The sequence below is a fragment of the Rhodnius prolixus genome, unplaced genomic scaffold (genome assembly GCF_049639745.1).
Source record: "Rhodnius prolixus isolate KJV_2025 unplaced genomic scaffold, Rpr scaffold_29, whole genome shotgun sequence".
Taxonomy (NCBI): domain Eukaryota; kingdom Metazoa; phylum Arthropoda; class Insecta; order Hemiptera; family Reduviidae; genus Rhodnius; species Rhodnius prolixus.
In genome coordinates this window covers 1,304,966-1,332,604 of record NW_027411628.1, presented here as the reverse complement: position 1 = coordinate 1,332,604, position 27,639 = coordinate 1,304,966, and the positions used below count along the sequence as shown (strand labels likewise).

The 27,639-nt window shown below is 33.0% G+C and overlaps 3 protein-coding genes across 3 annotated transcripts; 2 read left to right on the top strand and 1 right to left on the bottom strand.

Moving 5' to 3' along the window:
• Window positions 1-10,855: 10,855 nt before the first annotated feature.
• On the bottom strand, window positions 10,856-11,672 carry LOC141459944 (uncharacterized). The gene has a single exon (XM_074139504.1). The coding sequence runs from the start codon at window positions 11,619-11,621 to the stop codon at window positions 10,863-10,865; it is 759 nt and encodes a 252-aa protein (XP_073995605.1). The 5' UTR covers window positions 11,622-11,672; the 3' UTR covers window positions 10,856-10,862.
• Window positions 11,673-16,231: 4,559 nt separating this feature from the next.
• On the top strand, window positions 16,232-23,087 carry LOC141459925 (uncharacterized). Its single transcript, XM_074139488.1, has 4 exons — window positions 16,232-16,532; window positions 21,694-21,948; window positions 22,023-22,996; window positions 23,070-23,087. The coding sequence occupies exons 1-4, from the start codon at window positions 16,232-16,234 to the stop codon at window positions 23,085-23,087; spliced, it is 1,548 nt and encodes a 515-aa protein (XP_073995589.1).
• A 46-nt stretch (window positions 23,088-23,133) lies between these two features.
• LOC141459935 (ATP-dependent DNA helicase PIF1-like) lies at window positions 23,134-24,199 on the top strand. The gene has a single exon (XM_074139496.1). The coding sequence runs from the start codon at window positions 23,153-23,155 to the stop codon at window positions 24,182-24,184; it is 1,032 nt and encodes a 343-aa protein (XP_073995597.1). The 5' UTR covers window positions 23,134-23,152; the 3' UTR covers window positions 24,185-24,199.
• Window positions 24,200-27,639: the final 3,440 nt, after the last annotated feature.

The window sequence follows — 27,639 nt, the reverse complement described above, 5'->3', positions numbered from 1 at the left end:
AACACCGTGACACGAGAATTTTATATATTAGATAAAAATCCTTCGAGCTAACGTTCTTATTTGTTTCAGCTCCTGTAATAATATATATTTAAATTAATTGAAAATTTATTCTTTAATAATAAAATAGGTGTGTTCTTAATAATGAAAGAATTACCTGTTACGGGATCTCGTTGTTTAATGTTTACGCAATATCCATCTTGTCCCTTCCAGAAAATTAGTGGATATTGGAGAGCGTCATATGAACGATGGGTATCACTGATGAACTGAAGATCATTATTTCTTCTTCGAATCACGATTTGTCGCGTAGCTGTACGGTCGCCAACCATGATTCCAGCAACGTCGTCAACAACAGGTGCGTTGAATCTACGTACATGCTCTCCAGCTGGTGTTCTATCAGGATTGATGACAATAGCGTGATTGTCACTTTGTAGCTTGGGCATGTGTGATTTGAAGAATTTTAATAATTCATTGTGCTCATTTAACAGAGCGTCCAGCTCGCTGACGATACGCCTGGCAAAAGGTGAATTAAGATTATGGTAGTCGCAACGTGCATCCACGCGATTAGCGAGTGCACGTTCGGAATCCTCGCCACCCATAAAGTATATTTGTAAAAATTTATGAGGTTCGTTTGGCATTGGCAGCAATGAGCCCACTTTGTGATAAACTTGGCCTTTGATTTTGAACGTGGAATTAAATTGTTGACCGTTTGCAGCAGTATTGTTAACTATTTCTGTTGCTCCAAATGATGTCATTTGGAAACATGAATTGAATGTGCGAATTGACTTCAGGAACAGGCTAGAATCTGGATCTGTACCGATAAGTAAACCGTGCAATGGTTCAGGTGGTGTTTCAATTTCGGTTAGTTGTATTTTTCCTGATGAGCAACACATCCCAACTGGCTCATTTTTAAATTTAAGTGCATGGCAACGCGGGCATTCCTTTTCCAAAGTACCAATAACCACTTTAGAATGATTATAATATTCAACATCCGGCTCGTACTGGAACGCTAGTCGAAGAAATAAATTTGACGTAAATGCTCGATGAACTTGTTGGCGTTGTTGGTCAATTCCTCTACGTCCATCGACTATGAATCTGCGAGTTTCTCTTCGTTCTAGTTGTCTTTGTTGATTTCGTTCATCTCGTGCCTCTTGTGATCGTAATTCACGTAACTGCGACATTCTCCTACTCGCATCAGCATTGACTTTTTGAATTTGTTCGCTTGATCTTTGTACTCTTTCATGTAGCCGGGCTCTAGAATTGATCGTTCGACGACTCAAATTAGCCCCTTTGCGTTTTTTTGGCATTATGACAGTACATAGAACATATAAATAAATGAAGTTAAAATACTTAAATGGATAGAAAAATTTGTTTGTAAAGATGATTTATGTTCGTAATCAATCTTCAGATAATATAAAATTGCAAGCAGAAGAAATTCACTCAACAAAATATTTATTAATTTTTTTGAATATACTATAGATATTTGTGACATAAATATTTGTTAACTATTAATAAAGACTTATTAACAATTAATAAATGTACTTTCTTCCCAAATAAATATTTATTGAATGTTAAAATATATTATTTAAATTTAAGAAATTAAATAATTATTAATAGTTAATAAATCCTTTTATCAGTGTATTGATAGAAAACAGTGACTTAAATTAAACAGTTTTCATTTGCTTATTTATTTGACTTACCTTTCACAATAATAAAACAGGTATATTTATTAACCACGTATACGTCTTCGTTTTGATTTATTAACCACGTACACGTTTTCGTTTTGATTTAAAACAATTCCCAAAAAAAAGCTTACAACACGTGTTTATTTACATGTGATCACTTAATTAACTGAGAAAAATAAAAAAAAAATTTTACTAAAAAAAATTAAAGTTTTTAATTAACAAATAAAAAATAGGGGTTGATCGTAGAGGGGTAAAAATTTAGGGTTGTATGTATTTTTGTATGATGTGTCATAAAAAAATACAAACAAAAAATTTTGCCTAAAAAATAAAAAAAAAAATTTAGGGGTGGACTACCCTTAACATTTAGGGGGATGAAAAATAGATGTTGGCCGATTCTCCACCCTGGCCGACAATCACGCTAAGTATCACAAAAATCGATCGAGCCGTTTCGGAGGAGTTCAAGTTCGAACACCGTGACACGAGAATTTATATTATTTAAATTTAAGAAATTAAATAATTATTAATAGTTAATAAATCCTTTTATCAGTGTATTGATAGAAAACAGTGACTTAAATTAAACAGTTTTCATTTGCTTATTTATTTGACTTACCTTTCACAATAATAAAACAGGTATATTTATTAACCACGTATACGTCTTCGTTTTGATTTATTAACCACGTACACGTTTTCGTTTTGATTTAAAACAATTCCCAAAAAAAAGCTTACAACACGTGTTTATTTACATGTGATCACTTAATTAACTGAGAAAAATAAAAAAAAAATTTTACTAAAAAAAATTAAAGTTTTTAATTAACAAATAAAAAATAGGGGTTGATCGTAGAGGGGTAAAAATTTAGGGTTGTATGTATTTTTGTATGATGTGTCATAAAAAAATACAAACAAAAAATTTTGCCTAAAAAATAAAAAAAAAAATTTAGGGGTGGACTACCCTTAACATTTAGGGGGATGAAAAATAGATGTTGGCCGATTCTCCACCCTGGCCGACAATCACGCTAAGTATCACAAAAATCGATCGAGCCGTTTCGGAGGAGTTCAAGTTCGAACACCGTGACACGAGAATTTTATATATTAGATATATATTATTTATTTATTTATATATTTAATTTTTATTATACATATATTTTATTTCATATATTGACACTTTAAATATAAGAACTTATGAAAACAAACTCAACCGCAGAATAATGCCGGTGGTCTATGTACAGTTTTCAAGAACAGACTGTCTATATTTGTAAGCACATGGTACAATAGGCAACAATTTGAGACCAATCGTGGCCATTCAATAGTTTTAACATGCTTTCCGTAGAAATCTTATCTTCCCCCAGTATTTCCAATCTATAATTTTCAAGAGCAGGACATACCACCAAAAAGTGGTGCAAGTCTTCCTTGAGCCCCATATTACACAATAAACAATCCGACGAGAACTCAGATATCCATGGTTTACATCTTAAATTAATCATTTCTGATCTTATTTTTATAATTAATTTACACTCCAAAAAACTCTGAGTTGTTAGATAGTGGTGACCTGAACTAAACTGAAACTTAAGATGCTTGTATAGTGAATGAAACGTGCTATCATTAACTCTCTTGTATAAATTATTATTTTCAAAATTAATCATACTTCGCAACAGTGTGCCCGAATTCTCATCCCACTGTTCTACAATGTTTCTATTATTGCCAGGGTCAATATTAAAGTGATTGACAAGAGATAGCCATTCCTTGGCCCAACCTAATTTTTTATTAATCATAGATTTAGCCAAAAATTTAGGTAAACTGCCATCAGCCATCAGCAATACCTTTCCAACATATCTTATATGCAGCCGATACGTATACATATACATACTGTTTAGACCGGTTTCAAGCAACAAAAAGTAGGTAGGGGTATTCTGTGGCAATCCAAATATCTTTTTAAGGAAAAAGCGCTGAATTTTTTCAACCTCGTCAAACTGTTGCCAGCCCCAAACTTGGGCCCCATAACATAGAACCGAGCGTGAAGTTGCATGAAATAACCTCAGTTTTTTAGCAAAATTTATATTTTTATTCGAAAACAAAACACTGCCGAAACTATTTAACCCCAGTTTGGCCCGACTTAATTTAGCAATAAGATGCCTTTTAAAGTTCAGCGTGCTACTAAATTTAATACCCAAATATTCGTATTCATTCACTTTGACAATTGGATTACCTCGAAAATACCAATTTTCCTTACCCGATGTTTTGCCACCACTCGGCTTAAATACCACTATTCTAGATTTGGCCAAATTCACTTCCAAATTCCATTTTTCACAATAGCATTCCAAGTTACCGATCATACGCCTCATCGTGACAATATTATCAGCAACTATTACCACATCATCTGTGTATGCTAATAATTTTATTTTTAAGCCTGCTATTGTAACACCTCCATCTAGCTCATCGTATAAGTCATTAAGGTATAAGGCGAACAATACCGGGCTTATTACGCATCCCTGTTTTACTCCCATAGTTACTTCAAAATCATCGGTCAGTCCACGCTCTGTCCAGACTGCTGCAGAAGTACTATGAAATAATCCTCTTATTGCACTCAACATTTTAGTTGACACTCCCAAATTATACAACTTATAGAACATAGCACGCCTGTCCACGCGATCAAAGGCAGACCTGAAGTCAACAAAAAATGCATAGACTTTTAGTAGAGAGGAATTGGCGGTTCTGGCACACCTAAAATACAAAATGGCGGCCATCCCCTCCCCTCCCACCCCCTCCCCTAACCCTACCCCTCCTTATTGACCAATCATCGATTTCGATGAGGGTTTAAGCCACGCCCCCTACCCCCACCCCACCTTATTGACCAATCATCGAACTCGACGAGGGCTTTAGGCCACGCCCCTTCCCCCACTCCACCCTTTTAATCGACCAATCAGCGAATTCGATGACACCCCTTTTACCCCCACTCCTTCCCCCACCCTTATTAAGTGACCAATCAGCGAATTCGACGACACCTCATTACCCCCACCCTAGCCCTACTTCTATCACATGACACCTACCTTTACCCCCACCACCTCTAGGTCGTCGTATTCGTTGGCCTCCTAAGCTCCTCCTACAAGATGGCGTCTCTTCCAACAGCTGTAGTACACAAGATGGCGGACCTCGTACCAGCTGTTGACCACAAGATGGCGGACCTCGTACCAGCTGATGAAACATACCTCCACCCCCCTGAGGGTGAATTTTTTTATTTTAATTATTTTTACTTACCTGGGATTCGATCCTACAACCTTCGTGCTGGTAGACACGTCATCTGCACCAGTCGGCCACAGTGGTAGTCTCGCTTACTCTAGTTTTGAATGTTCTCTTATGTTTTAACTTGGAATTATTTTTTAAAAAATCTAACCCCCCTCAACAAGAATTTTTTTTAATTTAAATTACCCCCACTATCACAAAAATATTGAACTTAAATAAAAATGGATAACCTCACATTAAATAATAGAAAAATTATTTACTTACCCCCTCCACCTGGACTGCTTCTGCTGCTGATGACGCGACCTACACTCACTGAAAACTAAACCCGAACTGACATTTGGACTGCGATACTAGTTATTACTAGCATTAACCCCCCACCACAATTACGTCACACTCTAACTAGCCAATAGAATTGCATCTTTTTTCCAAATGATTACCTCACTGGACAGGTCTCTGTAGCAAGCCCCCCTTTCCCTTCCACAGCTTTTATCATACCTGTTAGTTTATATATATGCCAACAGCTGTTTTTTAACTAAGAAAAATAATTTACACTGCTAACATAATCATCTGCGCATGCATATAACCACTGCTGTTTAAATAGCAATGTGTTTTACACTGCTAACCTAATCAACTGCGCATGCGTAAACCTTGGTCAATTGTACCAGCTGTTTTAAATAAGAAAATAAATTACACTGCTAACTTAATCAACTGCGCATGCGTAAACTACAGTCAATTGTACCAGCTGTTTTAAATAAGAAAATAATTTACACTGCTAACTTAATCAACTGCGCATGCGTAAACTACAGTCAATTGTGTGATACCTTAATACAGCAGGCAGTTGCAATATCGATTATTCCTATCGATTATCACATTGACTATATGTATTGATTAATATCGATTTATTTCTTAATTCAAGTAATATATATAACCACTGCTATTTAAATAAGAATATGTTTTACACTGCTAACTTAATCATCTGCGCATGCGCAAACTCCAGTAAATTGTGTGAGATCTTAATACAGAAGGCAATTGCACCCAAATATATACATATGCGCTGCATTTATTCATTTTTTTTTTTGAAAAATTAAATAAAATTTGAACTTATTATGACGCAACTTGTTGCAACCTTAACTAATTACCATATCTTCCGTTTACATACAAACCTGTATGATCATATCGTTGTAGTCTCAATATGATGACTCATATATTATTTCCGTTTTATTTATATTTTTGAATAAATATAGAAAAATTAAAACATTATGACACAACTTGTTACAACCGTAACTAATTAGCATATATCTTATTATTTCCGTTTACCAACTATACAAACCTGTATGAACATATCGTTATAGTCTCAATAGGATGAGCCGTATGATTACCTGAACATGCTCCAACAAGTCTGGACATGTAGCCAGCTGCCTCTTTCGCTTTAACCGGTTTTTTTTTTTTTTTTTGTAATAGAATGATTCATATTATTTCCGATTATATTTAATAATTTATTTACCTAAACCCCATAAAACTTTTCTGTAATTTTAAGTGTAAAAAGGAAAAATACGAATGAACAAACATTAATTAAAACATTTTATTTTTATTTAAAGGAAGCATTTATAAAGGAAAAAATTAAATTTATGAAAAAAAGTGCTTGAAAAATTCTTGCTCTGCTTGTATGCAAACTTGTATGAGAATTTCTTCCTCCTCTTTTGAGGAGGATAATAACTTGCGCTGTTCTGCCCTTTGCAGCGCCTAAAAGAAATAATAACAAATATTTTGTTTTAATTTATATTAAGATTAATATAAAACAAAAATGCATTTTTATTAATATGTTATTTAATTACTTTTGTCCAGAATTCGTCTTCATCATCACTACTACTACCGCAGTTGGGCCAAAGGGTCCCTACATGGTTGGGAGTTGTATTCCAATCCCAATTGCTTATGTCCTGGGCATAGGTCTGAGAAATATTAATAATAATTAGTATTTTATTACTATTTCCCTATTATTATTTAATTAAAATAATCTATTGAGAGAAAGTAATAATGATCACTTACTTGCATTAAATAGGAGGCTGTTGCTTGATTCATATTTGTTTTAAAAATGAACCGCGCTCTGCTGTTCAAATTGCCCCCTTCTACCTCTTCAGTATTACGTCATCTTTAACCAGCTAATGTAGAGCGCCCCACTCTTATTACTACGACTTGCTAGAACATGCAATGTCCCCTCCCACCCATCAAAATTCATACCAGCTACCGGACAAGTTCCAACATGATTTGAACTGGCTTATTGTCTAATTTCATTTAACTTTGTGTGCGTATTTGGATACTTGCATCACTAACACTTTGACCAGTTTTTATGTTTGTTTTTTTTGTTATTATTTTTTATCATGAAGTTAAAAGTAAATTGAACTTTGAACTTATTAATAAAATATAAATAAGTTTTAATTAACTTTTCTTTATTTATCACAATTTGTATATGGTTTAATATTGCTCAACTTGTTTCTTCGTATTATTTATATTCTTATTTGTTTTTTTTTTTATTTTTAGTATCTATATTTTATATCAAATATGTATATGTAATTGTTTGTGCAATATATATAACTTGATATATTTTGAAATATCGGAGCTCCGAACGCTAAGGAGTCAAGATTAAAAATGAACTATATTGTGCCTAGCAAGAGATTAACATGCCTGCACATGCCAGGCAAAACATGCAAGCGCAGGTCTGAAAAGTTTTGTGTCTGTGCTCCACTAAAAAAAAAAGGCCTGCTCTGACATGCCGTTTTCAGACTTTTCTTTTTAAATATCATTATTTTTTTTAATAATTTATTTTATTTCATTATAATGTACTTATTCAAATATTTTATTATTTTATTTTCATGTTATTCATTTTTTTTTTTTCAATGTATATTTTTTTTTATATAAATTATTTTATTTTATTATTTATTATTTTATTATCATTAGCAAGAAAACAGGGGAAGAAAAAATGAAATACAAATTTTCTAAATGCAATTTTTTTTTATTATTAAAAAAAAAGAAATTAGAGATATTCACATTTTTTCTTTTTTTAATATAATCATTTACATTATCAGTTTAACCATTACTTATATACAAACATCTTTTATACAAATACAATACATATATTAAAATTAAATTTTTCTTAATACATTTGAAATTAATATCCAATGTGAAAGAGCATATACATGAAAATGGGTACACATCGTCGGAGTCTTGTTATGAAGAAGACACTGAGTACCATCGTTTAATGGTCCTAATTGGGAAATTTGAGGGCAATCGAATTCTTCTAGGTTGATTACGTTTCCACAATAATGATTTAAAAATTGTTTTTTCTGGAGTCCTTTTACAAAGATTTTGTTGTAATGGGTAAGATGTTTGTGTAGAATAGCATCTAATTCCACATAGTCCACCTCTCCTTCTTTCCATTTAATTTGATGAAAATTTCTAGTTAACCATGAATTTACTCGGTAACTGAATGCATTTAATGACAGATTTTCTGGCGGTTTAAACAACCAGTGTCCACTTGAAAGATTCTCCATGTCTAAAATAGACAATTCTTTCACGATATACAGTTTTGAGTTGTCTATGAGGCACTGCATGTCTACGACACACGCACCCGACGAGGTCATGATTGCAATTGATACAACTGAATGAAATTTTTAATCGAACTGGCTTGTCTTAACATGTCCCAACGTGCACAAACATGGTATTGCAATTGATACTTCTGAATGAAATTTATAAGTAACTGGCTTGTCTTAACATGTCCCAACGTGCACAAACATGGTATTGCAATTGATACAACTGAATGAAATTTTTAATCGAACTGGCTTGTCTTAACATGTCCCAACGTGCACAGACATGGAATTTATTACATTTTCCTCTAAATAATTAAAATATTTTTTTTTTTATAATCTTAATTTTTCTTTCATTTTTTTTTTTTTTAACTAAATTATTATTTAATAATTTTATAACAGAAATCTTGCACTAAAAGTATTATTTTAAAAAAAATATATATCTTCCAGTTTTACATAAATTAATTTCTTTCATTTTTTTTAAACTAAATTATTTTTTCTTTTTTAATTTTATAACAGAAATCTTGCTCTAAGAGTATTATTTAAAAAAAAAAATATATATATCTTCCAATTTTACATAATTTCTTTCATTTTGTTTTTTTATATATATCACATAAAAATAAAAATAACTTAAATAAAAATAAAATTAAAATAACACTTAAAAGAATTCCAAATCATATCGGCGATTTTTTATTCCTTTATAGAGCAAAGCTATTTTTCTGTTTGTAACATCATACTCGTCGATAATTTCTTTCGTAAACATGTCGGTGAATCTATTTGGCAGGAAAACTATATTTGGTTCGTCCTCAAACTGTGTAGGTCCAACATATCTGATGTGTGCTATTATGGCTTTTCCATATTTAGTGTTAATCTTATCAAATTTAACTATTTCATAGCTAACTCCTACGCGAAGGTCGGCAAGCCTACCAATCTGTGAGAAGCTTTGGTTAGCATCGTTGAGGTACGCTGCCAAAGTCGACATCTGAAGGGAATTTTGAAAAAAGTACATATGTAATTAGAAAAATAATATTTTAATTCAATCACTGTGAAGTGTATAAAGATTTATGTAAGTACAAGCATACGAAACCCATACAAAAAGTAAAAGTCCCAGAGACACATGAAGGCAGGTTGTAAAGAAAAGTGCAAGCTTAAATGCTCATTAAAGTTCAGCAGTGAAAGTAGACAGCTTATATTTTCGACTTTCTGGTCATTAGGTGATTGACAACTCCAGAGACAATTCATTGCCATTTCAATGTAGCCGATCGTTCCTAGATATCGATATATTCGTGTTGGAGGCAGCAGGCCTCCACGACAACACAATAATGCATTTTATTTTTGCCTGAATAATATACAGGTCCGAGTTTGTAAGACTTTTTTCAAAAACACCTTAGATACTAATGATCGGCCAATCCGTACAGTTCTTATGAAACGTAATAAAATCGCGGAAACTCTGCTTGAGCCAGATCAAAGAGGAAAACACGGGAAACAGAAATCACTCGATCCAAGTATACGTGCAGGTATTCAATCTTCAGGATTTACTCGCGAAGCATTTCATACCGAAGGCTTATTCTCACTTTTGTATGTCTTTATAATATCAGTAACATGTAAAAAACACTGGTATCATCTTCAGTTTTGTTGTGATGACCCAAAGCTAACGCCAATGATTTGTTGTACTACGTGAGACTATTTAAATATGTTAGGAGAGATAGACAGTGTTGACATAACAATCAACAAAATGATAAAGTTTTCTGTCAAGAGTGTCATATTTTGATTTGTGACGCTCTTTAAGCGTAATGTTTATAGCAATAATGACATAAGTGTGCATGTAAGTTACTTAGTAACTAAAATTGTACTTATGATAACAGCTAAAATAAACGTAATTTTATTAATAATGGCCGAAATACTTTACTCTACCAAATATCCAAACATAATGTTTATCAATACTTTTCTCCTGAAATGGTAGCGCTTTAAAACTTTCAAAAGCTTCTCCTGAAAAATGACAGTTTTTTAGTTATGACATTGTTGTATTTAATGAGCGATATATAACTCATATATACATATCTCTTATATATATATATATATAATACTAGCTGACCCGGCAAACGTTGTTTTGCCATGTATGTTATTTCTAGGAAACATTTTTATAGTTAAATAAAAATAATTATCTACTATAAGTGTGCGGGGAAGTATTTATAATCGAATGCATTATAAAGAATAAAAGTATGTTTTATTTAGGTTAATAAATAAATCTTTATTAGAGTAACGAATATATTTTAAACAACAGTCTTTGATAGCTATCTAATCATCAAAAATAAATATTTATATTTTTACTATCAATTATGGCAGTTGAAAAAAAAAAAAATTAATCACTTAGCGCAATAGAGTGTACAATATTTTTGGTTAGTCCGTCTTTTAACTCATTTAACAGAGCGTCCAGCTTGCTGACGATACGCCTGGCAAAAGGTGAATTAAGATTATGGTAGTCGCAACGTGCATCCACGCGATTAGCGAGTGCACGTTCGGAATCCTCGCCACCCATAAAGTATATTTGTAAAAATTTATGAGGTTCGTTTGGCATTGGCAGCAATGAGCCCACTTTGTGATAAACTTGGCCTTTGATTTTGAACGTGGAATTAAATTGTTGACCGTTTGCAGCAGTATTGTTAACTATTTCTGTTGCTCCAAATGATGTCATTTGGAAACATGAATTGAATGTGGGAATTGACTTCAGGAATAGGCTAGAATCTGGATCTGTACCGATAAGTAAACCGTGCAATGGTTCAGGTGGTGTTTCAATTTCGGTTAGTTGTATTTTTCCTGATGAGCAACACATCCCAACTGGCTCATTTTTAAATTTAAGTGCATGGCAACGCGGGCATTCCTTTTCCAAAGTACCAATAACCACTTTAGAATGATTATAATATTCAACATCCGGCTCGTACTGGAACGCTAGTCGAAGAAATAAATTTGACGTAAATGCTCGATGAACTTGTTGGCGTTGTTGGTCAATTCCTCTACGTCCATCGACTATGAATCTGCGAGTTTCTCTTCGTTCTAGTTGTCTTTGTTGATTTCGTTCATCTCGTGCCTCTTGTGATCGTAATTCACGTAACTGCGACATTCTCCTACTCGCATCAGCATTGACTTTTTGAATTTGTTCGCTTGATCTTTGTACTCTTTCATCTAGCCGGGCTCTAGAATTGATCGTTCGACGACTCAAATTAGCCCCTTTGCGTTTTTTTGGCATTGCTGACTGTACATAGAACATATAAATAAATGAAGTTAAAATACTTAAATGGCGGGGATAACTGATCGATTGATAGGTGATCAGTAGTCGAACGGTGAGGGCGGGAGATCAAATTGAATTTAAAAAAAAATCATAATTAAAGGAACTTGAAATTATAATATCTGGATAGGAATTAACAAATAAAAAATAGGGGTTGATCGTAGAGGGGTGAAAAATTGAGAGTATTAACAGATTTTTTATTGTAAGTCATCAAAAAATAAAAAAAAAAATTTGCCAAAAAATTAAAGTTTATAATTAACAAATAAAAAATAGGGGTTGATCGTAGAGGGGTGAAAAGTTGAGAGTAATATGAGATTTTTTATTGTAAGTCATCAAAAAATAAAAAAAAAATTTTACTAAAAAAAATTAAAGTTTTTAATTAACAAATAAAATATAAGGGTTGATCGTAGAGGGGTAAAAATTTAGGGTTGTATGTATTTTTGTATGATGTGTCATAAAAAAATAAAAACAAAAAATTTTGCCTAAAAAATAAAAAAAAAAATTTAGGGGTGGACTACCCTTAACATTTAGGGGGATGAAAAATAGATGTTGGCCGATTCTCCACCCTGGCCGACAATCACGCTAAGGATCACAAAAATCGATCGAGCCGTTTCGGAGGAGTTCAAGTTCGAACACCGTGACACGAGAATTTTATTTTTACTAAAAAAAATTAAAGTTTTTAATTAACAAATAAAATATAAGGGTTGATCGTAGAGGGGTAAAAATTTAGGGTTGTATGTATTTTTGTATGATGTGTCATAAAAAAATAAAAACAAAAAATTTTGCCTAAAAAATAAAAAAAAAAATTTAGGGGTGGACTACCCTTAACATTTAGGGGGATGAAAAATAGATGTTGGCCGATTCTCCACCCTGGCCGACAATCACGCTAAGGATCACAAAAATCGATCGAGCCGTTTCGGAGGAGTTCAAGTTCGAACACCGTGACACGAGAATTTTATATATTAGATAAAATAGTAGTATAAATACTTACTTTTAAGTATTGATAAAATTTAATTTAATCCACCTGGGTCGAGTTCTAGAGAAGAAATGATGTTGAATCCTTTATCCTATACCCCCACTACCAGTCACAAAGCCGACATGTCAGTGCAAGTCTAATAACTAGTTCAAAATTCAATTGCTAATACAGATGTGCATAAACATGTTTACACCTGCATAGACCTGATTAGCTTCAGTAATCATTTAATGCATGGGTTTTGTAAATTGTACGGAATACAAAAGTAATGATAGTAGTTTTAAGCACTCATTGTACATAATTTATTTTGTCTCTCAATTAAGATTACAAAGTAGAATATAAATATAATTACCATTAAAACTTGAAGTTGCTCAAAGAATAAAATAATGTTATTATCCAGAATATGGTCAAATATTATGGAATTTTGTACAGATTCTTAAGATTTAGCAATAAATGCAAGTGCTTATCATCGTCGTTGAAGGTTAATACTACTTTTTTCATGTCTCACCAGATTTTATTATAGGTGCTTGGAAAAAATTATGATAATAATCGGTATTGACAAATTAAATTTCACAATATATTATTTTTTATGAAAGACTTGCTTCTTTTTTCATCTCATTTTGCTTGTGAGTAATCAATGACAATATAAAATGTTACAAATTAATTTGGTGAAAAGGATCTAAGATCTGTGAGCTAGCCTGTCTTTGAATTTGAACTATACATGACAACATAAAATATTCCCAGTACTACACAGAAGTACTTAATTATAATCTGTAACGTAATATTATATAAGAAAAAGTTTTTAAAAGAGGGTAGGCATGAATGAATACATAACTCAAAAGGTAGCGTACTATTTTTTCTTATCTTAGGAAAAAACTGTCACTAAATATTTTCTTCTTCTTTTTTCTGGTGTTCATGTCGTTTATGGCGAATGAAGAAGGATGGATGAGATCTAGCAGTTGTTGCCTAAAGGTTGGAAATGATTCACTCTTAAGAGGACTCCATCGAACTTTTTGATTGTCCATCCACTTTCCTTAAGTGAGGATTCCTCTATTTCGGAAATCATCTTATCAAAGCCTTCTCTTAGAGACTTTTCAATAGAGGAGTCTTTGCAAAGTTGGCCGGCGCTTTCTGTCCACAGCTACGAATGTGACAGTTTAAAGTTTTCTTAGTAGAATAAAACTCGCCGCATGCCACACATTGGAAACGAGTCTGACGCTTCAGACATGTTTTTTCATGGCGTTTTTTTGGAAAATGCTCTTGAAAATATTTTATTGCAATGGCTGCATTCAAAAGACATAATGATAGAATTATTTGAACAAAGTTTAAAAATTAAGAAACAAATCTGTAACAAATTTTATGCTCAACTTAAGAATGTATGAATGCTGTAGCTTAGTAGATATAATTGCGGTTCTTGAAATCAAAGGGTTTAAGTGTACAAGTGTCTAACGAATTAACAGCTTGCGCACAGTCATAGAACTAATAAAAAATGCATACTTCGCAACACTTTTATCGTGCAAGGAATTAAAATCGATATTAGCGTTTCTGTCGGCAAAAAATAATAAATAAATCTAAGATCTGAACTGGTCGTAACATGCATGTTATAGCCCCCCCCCAACCACTAATTTAGGTTAGGTTATGGTAGTGTTAGTTGCGTTTGATTAGGTTGGGTTAGGTTAGGGTTAGGCTAAGTTATCGAATTTACAATTTAGTACTGTTAAATTCGATTAGGTTAGGTTAGGGTTAGGCTAAGTTATCGAATTTAGCCTATTTAATTGTAAATTGTATTAAATTCAATTTGTCAATACCGATTATTATCATAATTTTTTCCAAGCACCTATAATAAAATCTGGTGAGACATGAAAAAAGTAGTATTAACCTTCAACGACGATGATAAGCACTTGCATTTATTGCTAAATCTTAAGAATCTGTACAAAATTCCATAATATTTGACCATATTCTGGATAATAACATTATTTTATTCTTTGAGCAACTTCAAGTTTTAATGGTAATTATATTTATATTCTACTTTGTAATCTTAATTGAGAGACAAAATAAATTATGTACAATGAGTGCTTAAAACTACTATCATTACTTTTGTATTCCGTACAATTTACAAAACCCATGCATTAAATGATTACTGAAGCTAATCAGGTCTATGCAGGTGTAAACATGTTTATGCACATCTGTATTAGCAATTGAATTTTGAACTAGTTATTAGACTTGCACTGACATGTCGGCTTTGTGACTGGTAGTGGGGGTATAGGATAAAGGATTCAACATCATTTCTTCTCTAGAACTCGACCCAGGTGGATTAAATTAAATTTTATCAATACTTAAAAGTAAGTATTTATACTACTATTTTATACTTACATAAATCTTTATACACTTCACAGTGATTGAATTAAAATATTATTTTTCTAATTACATATGTACTTTTTTCAAAATTCCCTTCAGATGTCGACTTTGGCAGCGTACCTCAACGATGCTAACCAAAGCTTCTCACAGATTGGTAGGCTTGCCGACCTTCGCGTAGGAGTTAGCTATGAAATAGTTAAATTTGATAAGATTAACACTAAATATGGAAAAGCCATAATAGCACACATCAGATATGTTGGACCTACACAGTTTGAGGACGAACCAAATATAGTTTTCCTGCCAAATAGATTCACCGACATGTTTACGAAAGAAATTATCGACGAGTATGATGTTACAAACAGAAAAATAGCTTTGCTCTATAAAGGAATAAAAAATCGCCGATATGATTTGGAATTCTTTTAAGTGTTATTTTAATTTTATTTTTATTTAAGTTATTTTTATTTTTATGTGATATATATAAAAAAACAAAATGAAAGAAATTATGTAAAATTGGAAGATATATATATTTTTTTTTTTAAATAATACTCTTAGAGCAAGATTTCTGTTATAAAATTAAAAAAGAAAAAATAATTTAGTTTAAAAAAAATGAAAGAAATTAATTTATGTAAAACTGGAAGATATATATTTTTTTTAAAATAATACTTTTAGTGCAAGATTTCTGTTATAAAATTATTAAATAATAATTTAGTTAAAAAAAAAAAAAATGAAAGAAAAATTAAGATTATAAAAAAACAAATATTTTAATTATTTAGAGGAAAATGTAATAAATTCCATGTCTGTGCACGTTGGGACATGTTAAGACAAGCCAGTTCGATTAAAAATTTCATTCAGTTGTATCAATTGCAATACCATGTTTGTGCACGTTGGGACATGTTAAGACAAGCCAGTTACTTATAAATTTCATTCAGAAGTATCAATTGCAATACCATGTTTGTGCACGTTGGGACATGTTAAGACAAGCCAGTTCGATTAAAAATTTCATTCAGTTGTATCAATTGCAATCATGACCTCGTCGGGTGCGTGTGTCGTAGACATGCAGTGCCTCATAGACAACTCAAAACTGTATATCGTGAAAGAATTGTCTATTTTAGACATGGAGAATCTTTCAAGTGGACACTGGTTGTTTAAACCGCCAGAAAATCTGTCATTAAATGCGTTCAGTTACCGAGTAAATTCATGGTTAACTAGAAATTTTCATCAAATTAAATGGAAAGAAGGAGAGGTGGACTATGTGGAATTAGATGCTATTCTACACAAACATCTTACCCATTACAACAAAATCTTTGTAAAAGGACTCCAGAAAAAACAATTTTTAAATCATTATTGTGGAAACGTAATCAACCTAGAAGAATTCGATTGCCCTCAAATTTCCCAATTAGGACCATTAAACGATGGTACTCAGTGTCTTCTTCATAACAAGACTCCGACGATGTGTACCCATTTTCATGTATATGCTCTTTCACATTGGATATTAATTTCAAATGTATTAAGAAAAATTTAATTTTAATATATGTATTGTATTTGTATAAAAGATGTTTGTATATAAGTAATGGTTAAACTGATAATGTAAATGATTATATTAAAAAAAGAAAAAATGTGAATATCTCTAATTTCTTTTTTTTTAATAATAAAAAAAAATTGCATTTAGAAAATTTGTATTTCATTTTTTCTTCCCCTGTTTTCTTGCTAATGATAATAAAATAATAAATAATAAAATAAAATAATTTATATAAAAAAAAATATACATTGAAAAAAAAAAAATGAATAACATGAAAATAAAATAATAAAATATTTGAATAAGTACATTATAATGAAATAAAATAAATTATTAAAAAAAATAATGATATTTAAAAAGAAAAGTCTGAAAACGGCATGTCAGAGCAGGCCTTTTTTTTTTAGTGGAGCACAGACACAAAACTTTTCAGACCTGCGCTTGCATGTTTTGCCTGGCATGTGCAGGCATGTTAATCTCTTGCTAGGCACAATATAGTTCATTTTTAATCTTGACTCCTTAGCGTTCGGAGCTCCGATATTTCAAAATATATCAAGTTATATATATTGCACAAACAATTACATATACATATTTGATATAAAATATAGATACTAAAAATAAAAAAAAAAACAAATAAGAATATAAATAATACGAAGAAACAAGTTGAGCAATATTAAACCATATACAAATTGTGATAAATAAAGAAAAGTTAATTAAAACTTATTTATATTTTATTAATAAGTTCAAAGTTCAATTTACTTTTAACTTCATGATAAAAAATAATAACAAAAAAAACAAACATAAAAAATGGTCAAAGTGTTAGTGATGCAAGTATCCAAATACGCACACAAAGTTAAATGAAATTAGACAATAAGCCAGTTCAAATCATGTTGGAACTTGTCCGGTAGCTGGTATGAATTTTGATGGGTGGGAGGGGACATTGCATGTTCTAGCAAGTCGTAGTAATAAGAGTGGGGCGCTCTACATTAGCTGGTTAAAGATGACGTAATACTGAAGAGGTAGAAGGGGGCAATTTGAACAGCAGAGCGCGGTTCATTTTTAAAACAAATATGAATCAAGCAACAGCCTCCTATTTAATGCAAGTAAGTGATCATTATTACTTTCTCTCAATAGATTATTTTAATTAAATAATAATAGGGAAATAGTAATAAAATACTAATTATTATTAATATTTCTCAGACCTATGCCCAGGACATAAGCAATTGGGATTGGAATACAACTCCCAACCATGTAGGGACCCTTTGGCCCAACTGCGGTAGTAGTAGTGATGATGAAGACGAATTCTGGACAAAAGTAATTAAATAACATATTAATAAAAATGCATTTTTGTTTTATATTAATCTTAATATAAATTAAAACAAAATATTTGTTATTATTTCTTTTAGGCGCTGCAAAGGGCAGAACAGCGCAAGTTATTATCCTCCTCAAAAGAGGAGGAAGAAATTCTCATACAAGTTTGCATACAAGCAGAGCAAGAATTTTTCAAGCACTTTTTTTCATAAATTTAATTTTTTCCTTTATAAATGCTTCCTTTAAATAAAAATAAAATGTTTTAATTAATGTTTGTTCATTCGTATTTTTCCTTTTTACACTTAAAATTACAGAAAAGTTTTATGGGGTTTAGGTAAATAAATTATTAAATATAATCGGAAATAATATGAATCATTCTATTACAAAAAAAAAAAAAAAAACCGGTTAAAGCGAAAGAGGCAGCTGGCTACATGTCCAGACTTGTTGGAGCATGTTCAGGTAATCATACGGCTCATCCTATTGAGACTATAACGATATGTTCATACAGGTTTGTATAGTTGGTAAACGGAAATAATAAGATATATGCTAATTAGTTACGGTTGTAACAAGTTGTGTCATAATGTTTTAATTTTTCTATATTTATTCAAAAATATAAATAAAACGGAAATAATATATGAGTCATCATATTGAGACTACAACGATATGATCATACAGGTTTGTATGTAAACGGAAGATATGGTAATTAGTTAAGGTTGCAACAAGTTGCGTTATAATAAGTTCAAATTTTATTTAATTTTTCAAAAAAAAAAATGAATAAATGCAGCGCATATGTATATATTTGGGTGCAATTGCCTTCTGTATTAAGATCTCACACAATTTACTGGAGTTTGCGCATGCGCAGATGATTAAGTTAGCAGTGTAAAACATATTCTTATTTAAATAGCAGTGGTTATATATATTACTTGAATTAAGAAATAAATCGATATTAATCAATACATATAGTCAATGTGATAATCGATAGGAATAATCGATATTGCAACTGCCTGCTGTATTAAGGTATCACACAATTGACTGTAGTTTACGCATGCGCAGTTGATTAAGTTAGCAGTGTAAATTATTTTCTTATTTAAAACAGCTGGTACAATTGACTGTAGTTTACGCATGCGCAGTTGATTAAGTTAGCAGTGTAAATTATTTTCTTATTTAAAACAGCTGGTACAATTGACTGTAGTTTACGCATGCGCAGTTGATTAAGTTAGCAGTGTAAATTATTTTCTTATTTAAAACAGCTGGTACAATTGACCAAGGTTTACGCATGCGCAGTTGATTAGGTTAGCAGTGTAAAACACATTGCTATTTAAACAGCAGTGGTTATATGCATGCGCAGATGATTATGTTAGCAGTGTAAATTATTTTTCTTAGTTAAAAAACAGCTGTTGGCATATATATAAACTAACAGGTATGATAAAAGCTGTGGAAGGGAAAGGGGGGCTTGCTACAGAGACCTGTCCAGTGAGGTAATCATTTGGAAAAAAGATGCAATTCTATTGGCTAGTTAGAGTGTGACGTAATTGTGGTGGGGGGTTAATGCTAGTAATAGCTAGTATCGCAGTCCAAATGTCAGTTCGGGTTTAGTTTTCAGTGAGTGTGGGTCGCGTCATCAGCAGCAGAAGCAGTCCAGGTGGAGGGGGTAAGTAAATAATTTTTCTATTACCTAATGTGAGGTTATCCATTTTTATTTAAGTTCAATATTTTTGTGATAGTGGGGGTAATTTAAATTAAAAAAAATTCTTGTTGAGGGGGGTTAGATTTTTTAAAAAATAATTCCAAGTTAAAACATAAGAGAACATTCAAAACTAGAGTAAGCGAGACTACCACTGTGGCCGACTGGTGCAGATGACGTGTCTACCAGCACGAAGGTTGTAGGATCGAATCCCAGGTAAGTAAAAATAATTAAAATAAAAAAATTCACCCTCCTGTCTATCAATGGGCGAGGGGGGTGGAGGTATGTTTCATCAGCTGGTACGAGGTCCGCCATCTTGTGGTCAACAGCTGGTACGAGGTCCGCCATCTTGTGTACTACAGCTGTTGGAAGAGACGCCATCTTGTAGGAGGAGCTTAGGAGGCCAACGAATACGACGACCTAGAGGTGGTGGGGGTAAAGGTAGGTGTCATGTGATAGAAGTAGGGCTAGGGTGGGGGTAATGAGGTGTCGTCGAATTCGCTGATTGGTCACTTAATAAGGGTGGGGGAAGGAGTGGGGGTAAAAGGGGTGTCATCGAATTCGCTGATTGGTCGATTAAAAGGGTGGAGTGGGGGAAGGGGCGTGGCCTAAAGCCCTCGTCGAGTTCGATGATTGGTCAATAAGGTGGGGTGGGGGTAGGGGGCGTGGCTTAAACCCTCATCGAAATCGATGATTGGTCAATAAGGAGGGGTAGGGTTAGGGGAGGGGGTGGGAGGGGAGGGGATGACCGCCATTTTGTATTTTAGGTGTGCCAGAACCGCCAAATCCTTCTTACTATTTTGAGCCCATATTAACTGAACTGTGTTATACAATGCGAATATTTGGTCAACAGTGGAGTATCCGGCGCGAAACCCAGCTTGAAATTCATGTAACAAATTTTCTGTATTTAACCATTTAACAAGCCTATTTTTTAGAATACCGGCAAACAATTTTGCAATGGAATCTATAAATGATAAACCTCTAAAATTTTGTAATAACTTCTCATCACCTTTTCTTTTATATAGCGGAAAAATAATTGCTTTTACAAAAGAGGCAGGTACCGAACTTTTGTCATAAATGTTATTAAACACCTTCAATATCATATTTAAAAACTCTCTACAGGCACCCTATCTCCTCCCGGCGCCTTGTTTATTTTTTGCTTTCGCTAGAACCTCAATTAATTCATCTATTACCATTGGAGTTCCGTGTGTGACACGGTAGAGTAAAGACGTGTTCATATAGCTTTATGTTTAAGTGACTTTTTTTGAAGTTTTATAAAAGGTTAATTTGTAAAAATTGCACAGTTTTTTGTTTTATGGTTTTTCTATATTATACTAAATTTTCATGAAGTTTGGTGCATCGAAACCATCAGAAAATTAAAAAGATTTATTATAGTTTTTGATAAAACTAGTGAAGATAGTAGTGGATTTAGTGTGTGGACTTGAAGTAGTGGGGAGAGCTGCATTATTATTGTTATGTTACCTCTATCAACTTCACGTATGTTTAAATAAACTTAAAGTATAAAATATAATATAGAGTAATATAATGTATGGTATTTATCTAATATATAAAATTCTCGTGTCACGGTGTTCGAACTTGAACTCCTCCGAAACGGCTCGATCGATTTTTGTGATCCTTAGCGTGATTGTCGGCCAGGGTGGAGAATCGGCCAACATCTATTTTTCATCCCCCTAAATGTTAAGGGTAGTCCACCCCTAAATTTTTTTTTTTATTTTTTAGGCAAAATTTTTTGTTTTTATTATTTTATGACACATCATACAAAAATACATACAACCCTAAATTTTTACCCCTCTACGATCAACCCTTATATTTTATTTGTAAACTTTAATTTTTTTTAGTAAATTTTTTTTTTTTTTTGTGATGACTTACAATAAAAAATCTCATATTACTCTCAACTTTTCACCCCTCTACGATCAACCCCTATTTTTTATTTGTTAATTATAAACTTTAATTTTTTGGCAAATTTTTTTTTTTATTTTTTGATGACTTACAATAAAAAATCTGGAAAATGGCGGACAATCTTTCATTAAAACTACCAACAACGCAGACATCGACATTGACAATCGTTGGGTGGTACCATATTCTCCTCTGCTGAGCAAAACCTTTAATGCTCATATAAATGTTGAGTCATGCAGTTCGGTGAAGAGTATCAAATATATTTGCAAGTATGTGAATAAAGGAAGTGATATGGCTGTATTTCGGATTGAAAATAATAATGTTCATTCTCCTCCGTTGAATCAAAATGATGAAATCACGAATTACCAAATTGGCCGGTATATCAGTTCCAATGAAGCTGTCTGGCGTATTTTCGGTTTCCCAATTCATGAACGGGATCCAGCAGTTATCCATTTAGCTGTCCATCTTGAAAACGGCCAGCGCGTATATTTCACGATACAGCGCTTGATCATGCTATAAATCCACCGAAAACTACGCTCACCGAATTTTTTGAATTGTGCAATCGTGCGGATGCTTTTGGTGCCTTCGCACAAACACTGCTCTATTCTGAAGTTCCGCGGTATTTTACATGGGCTCAATCGAAAAAATGGATACCCCGCAAGCAAGGGATACCAGTTGATGCGTGCCCCGGTTTATTCAAATCAAATAGTTTGGGTCGTGTATATACCGTCAATCCAAGGCAGACTGAGTGCTTTTATCTGCGACTATTGTTGGTTAATGTCACCGGACCATTGTCATTTCAAGATATACGGAAGGTAGATGGACAACAGTATCCTACGTATAAAGATGCATGCCTTGCTCTAGGCTTGCTAGAAGACGACAATCATTGGGACAGCATGCTTGCTGAAGCAGCATTAAACTGCACAGGAACACAAATTCGTCTACTATTTGCTATAGTACTGACTACATGTTTCCCGGCCCGAGCACAAATGTTGTGGGATAATCACAAAGATTCAATGACTGATGATATATTGTATCGACATCGTACAAGGTGCAACGATCTAACAATATCATTCAGTGAAGCAATGTACAATGAAGCATTGATTGCTATCGAGGATCTTTGCATTGCTATTGCGAATTTACCAATCAGTCATTTCGGTATGGGCTCACCGAATCGAAGTGCATCTGATTTACTCAACACAGATATGAATCGTGAACTACAGTACGATACTGTACAAATGGCGAGCATTGTTAGCCGCAATGTTCCACTACTTAATGATGAACAAAAAATTATCTACGACCGTATCATGCTGGCAGTTTCGGCAGGACAAGGAGGATTCTTTTTTTTAGATGCACCAGGTGGGACTGGCAAAACATTTCTTATTTCGCTACTTCTTGCCGAGATACGATCAAAAAATGGCATCGCATTGGCCGTTGCATCTTCTGGCATTGCAGCAACTTTATTAGATGGAGGCAGAACAGCTCATTCAGCATTTAAGCTGCCGTTAAACATTAAAAATAATCCAGATGCAGTGTGCAACATAAAAAAACAATCGTCTACGGCCACAGTGCTGAAACAATGTAAAATTATTATCTGGGATGAATGCACTATGGCACACAAACATTCGCTTGAGGCATTGGATAGGACATTAAAGGATATAAAAAACAACGATAAACTATTTGGCGGCACTTTGTTACTCCTTTCAGGTGATTTCAGACAAACACTTCCCGTTATTCCGCGTTCAACCTACGCTGATGAAATCAACGCGTGCTTAAAATCATCGCGACTATGGCGTAATGTTGAAAAAGTACAACTGACGGTGAACATGCGCGTTCAAATGCTTCAGGATCCATCCGCCGAAACTTTCTCTAAACCACTGTTAGATATTGGCGATGGGAAAGTTGCTGTACATGAAAATACTGGATGCATAAAATTACAGACGGACTTCTGCACAATCATCGACTCGCAAAATAGTCTCATCGATCACATATTTCCCGACGTACACACACAATATGCAAATCATAAGTGGCTGGCAGAAAGAGCGATCTTGGCAGCTAAAAATGTGGACGTCAATGGGTTAAATTTAAAGATACAACAGCTGTTGCCTGGGGACTTGGTGTCATATAAATCTATCGATGCAGTTTGCGATACCAACGAGACTGTGAATTATCCAATTGAGTTCTTAAATTCATTGGATTTGCCAGGCATGCCACCACATCATTTACAATTGAAGGTTGGATCTCCGATTATTCTACTTCGAAACTTAAACCCACCACGGCTATGTAATGGCACACGATTAGTCATTAAAAAATTAATGAAAAACGTTATTGAAGCCATCATCTTGAATGGCAAGTTTCAAGGCGAAAATGTGTTGCTGCCACGAATCCCTATGATTCCTACAGATGTGCCAATTGAATTCAAACGCACTCAATTCACAATTAGATTGGCATTCGCTATGACAATCAATAAGTCACAAGGACAAACATTGTCTGTATGTGGCTTAGATTTGGAAACACCGTGCTTCTCCCACGGACAACTATATGTGCGATGTTCTCGCGTGGGAAAACCATCCAGTTTGTTTGTGTTGGCTAAAGACGGACTAACCAAAAATATTGTACACTCTATTGCGCTAAGAGATTAATTTTTTTTTTTTTTAACTGCCATAATTGATAGTAAAAATATAAATATTTATTTTTGATGTTTAGATAGCTATCAAAGACTGTTGTTAAAAATGTATTCGTTACTCTAATAAAGATTTATTTATTAACCTAAATAAAACATACTTTTATTCTTTATAATGCATTCGATTATAAATACTTCCCCGCACACTTATAGTAGATAATTATTTTTATTTAACTATAAAAATGTTTTCTAGAAATAACATACATGGCAAAACAACGTTTGCCGGGTCAGCTAGTATTATTATAATTTCTGGTGCTCTAATATTAATGAGTCAAGATTCTATTGAGAAATACTTTGGGCCCAGGGCTAAAGAGTCTAAAAGAAGGCGTGCCCCAAATTCTCCAGAAATGACAAGTAAAATCTCTCGATCAGATAATTTAAGTGAAATGGAAGCATCTAGTGGTAGCATTCAGCCTGCCTGGCTACAAGATATGATGGGTATGATAAAGTCATTAAATGACAAAATGGCCAAGGTGGTATTACCCCAAAACTTGGTGGCAATGATTAAAGCCTGACATCGCTCAGTGGAGAAGGGGGTGGGCGGCTTAAATGACCAAAAAAAAAAAGGAATTGAAGAGGAAGCAGAAGTATCAGGGAAGAAATTAATTCAAAAACCGGTAACCGTTGAGCGCCACGCTGTTAATAAAGTGGTAACAGCGAACCACAAAAAAAAAGGATAAAATAATAAAACAATAAACAGAAACAAGAAAAAAATAGAACAATAAAAGTTAATATCAAACGCAAAACGCAATATGTATTGATAATAAAGTGAAAAAACCCAAATACAAAAAAATGACAACTACAGTTTATTAAATTAATAATTAACTATTGGCCAATATTACAAAATGATCTTACAGCTTTGTTTTCGCAGTTTTCTAAAGAAGCCTCACTTCCGGTCGTCCACGTAGGTGGTAGGCGTTTCCCTAAATCCCTCCGAGGTGGTCTGCCTGAGAAAACTCCTCCAGACAGGTACGCTGCCAGGGTACCTCTGTTTGCCTATTTTGTCCTTAAGAAAAAGTTCCTTAAAAAATCCGGTATTGACCGTATAATGGACGTCCGTCTCACATGAAGTCTTTCAATACTCTGTCCCCGTCTCTCCCCTCTCTCGGCCTCCGCGTCCACCAGTCTCCTATTCCCCCACCGTTCTAAGGGGTTTCCGGCCTATTCCTTTTACGAGTATTAATAAAATAAATTATCTATATTACCCGAATATATTCGGGTAATAGTGGCTACCAAAGATGATTTAAATAACATAGACAATAAAATCGAGAAAGCGCTGTCTGGCTATAATGAATTAAAAAAGGATTTAAAAGTCTTGAAGCAAGAAAACAGAGAGATGAGAGAGAAGATAGAAGAATTAGAGAATCGAACAAGAAAAAATAATTTAATTTTTCGTGGTCTTTCCGATCATAGTGATTACGAAAAAGTTATTAGAGATGTGTGCAGAAACGTTTTGAATGTAACTCAAGATATAAATATACTGCAGGCATTTAAAATAGGTAATTTGAAAGATGATAAAAAGATAGTTTTCGTGGAGTTGGCTTAATACAGGGATATAGCAGCTATTCTGTCCAAGTTAAGTAATTTAAAAAATACAGGCATTTATATAAACCGAGATTTTGGATTTTTAACCAGAAGGAGAAGAACTAAACTGTTATTATTGAGAAAAGAAATAAAGCGAAGTCTGCCAGAGATGAAAATTCATTTGCGAGAGGATAAGCTAATAGTAACTAATGTTAATGGTCGGTCTGTGAAGTTAAAGTGGAGTGAAGACAGCGGTCTGTTAACAACCGATGATATGAATGGTTTTGCAGAGCTGAAGGTAATAACCAGTTGTGATTTTACTTATGTATTTAAAAGCGACGATAACATTAGAACATCTGTAGCTGATGAACGCACAATTCAAGGTGGAATTCAGCGATTATCGCCATGACGATGTCTAAAAGGTGAGGCTATTAATTCTACATCTACAGCTCGAACTTCGCGTGATACATCTGTGACATCTGATAAAATCCTAAAAGATAGTTTTACTATTTCTATATTATGTTATAATATTAAAGGATTAAATAATAAAAAATTCAATCAAAATTTCATAGAATTCATTAAAAATTATGATTTATTTTTTCTCAGTGAAACTTTTATTATAAATATTGATACAAGAGTTATGAAAAACTGTTTAATGAGCATAAATTACATTGGATAAAAGCTAGTAAAATTGATTTTAGTCGCGGGCGAGTTAGTGGAGGCTGTTTACTGGGTTACAGAATCTCATTATCTATTAAATTAGAGTACGAGTGTATTAATAATTTAGTAATATTTAAGGTTCTTAAAGAAAATAAATGTATACGTATTTTGCCGGTATATTTAAATTGTACATCGTGGATGAAAGATTTTTCCGTAGTACGTGATACATATGTTGAAAGTAATTTATATAATTGCATTGTGTTAGGGGATTGTAACGCCAGAGTGTCTGATGTTCAGATAGTGCCTGTTGAAAAAGATTCAGGCAAGTTTTCAGTTAAAAGAAATTCTAAAGATAAGGTGTTGAATAGAGAGGGAAAACTTTTTTTAGAATTTTGTGAGGATAATGATTTGTGCATAATCAATGGTCGATCAGTGGATGATAATCAGGGTGAATATACATTTGTATATGGGATCATCAGTTATTGATCTGTGCTGTGTACCTTATCATTGTCTAAAATATGTTAGAAGCTTTAGAGTGTTATCTGAAATTTTTTCTGACCATATGCCCATAGAGCTGACTTTGAATCTGGGGAAACTAGTACAGCCTTCTGATATTACTAAAAAATTCAATGTTTTACTGCCAAAATTATTGTTCACGAAAAAAGATAATGTAGAGTACCCAAGTAAAATATTGGAAAAAATTAAACTACAGCATGGTCTCGACTTAATAGATACACAGCAGGAAATTGATAATTTGATAGATTGTGTTAAACAATGTGCCGAAAGAGGTAATCTTAAAGTGTGTAAAAATGAAATTATTTTCAAAAAACCATGGTATGATTTTGAATGTTTTAAGTTAAGAAAGATCTCGTATAAGTTGTTAAATATTTATCGAAGGTCAAACTCAACAGTTGTAAGAGAACTTTATACAAAAGCAAATAGTAGATATAAACAGACTTGTATAAGAAAGAACACCCTTTATTATGAAAACTTAATTTTATCTTTAAATAAAGTAAATAATAGTAAAGATTATTGGGCTATAATTAACGCATTTAAAAAAAGAAATAAATTCGTACTTCCGCGATGTACTCATAACGAATTAATCAACTATTTTCGTAAACTGTTGAATCCTTGTTTAAATAATTTATCATTATCGTATGCTGAACCTTTAATTGTTAATCATGAATTAGATATATATATATATATATGTGGGTGTGTGTGTGTACACCT

Bases quoted from the DNA above. Each gene is read 5' to 3' on its own strand.
- LOC141459944 (XM_074139504.1), bottom strand. From the start codon at position 11,621: ATGTCGCAGTTACGTGAATTACGATCACAAGAGGCACGAGATGAACGA.
- LOC141459925 (XM_074139488.1), top strand. From the start codon at position 16,232: ATGGAGAATCTTTCAAGTGGACACTGGTTGTTTAAACCGCCAGAAAAT. The intron at 16,533-21,693 runs GTACTCAGTGTC...CCAACAACGCAG, and splicing joins ATTAGGACCATTAAACGATG to ACATCGACATTGACAATCGT. The intron at 21,949-22,022 runs GTATTTTCGGTT...GAAAACGGCCAG, and splicing joins TTCCAATGAAGCTGTCTGGC to CGCGTATATTTCACGATACA.
- LOC141459935 (XM_074139496.1), top strand. From the start codon at position 23,153: ATGGCACACAAACATTCGCTTGAGGCATTGGATAGGACATTAAAGGAT.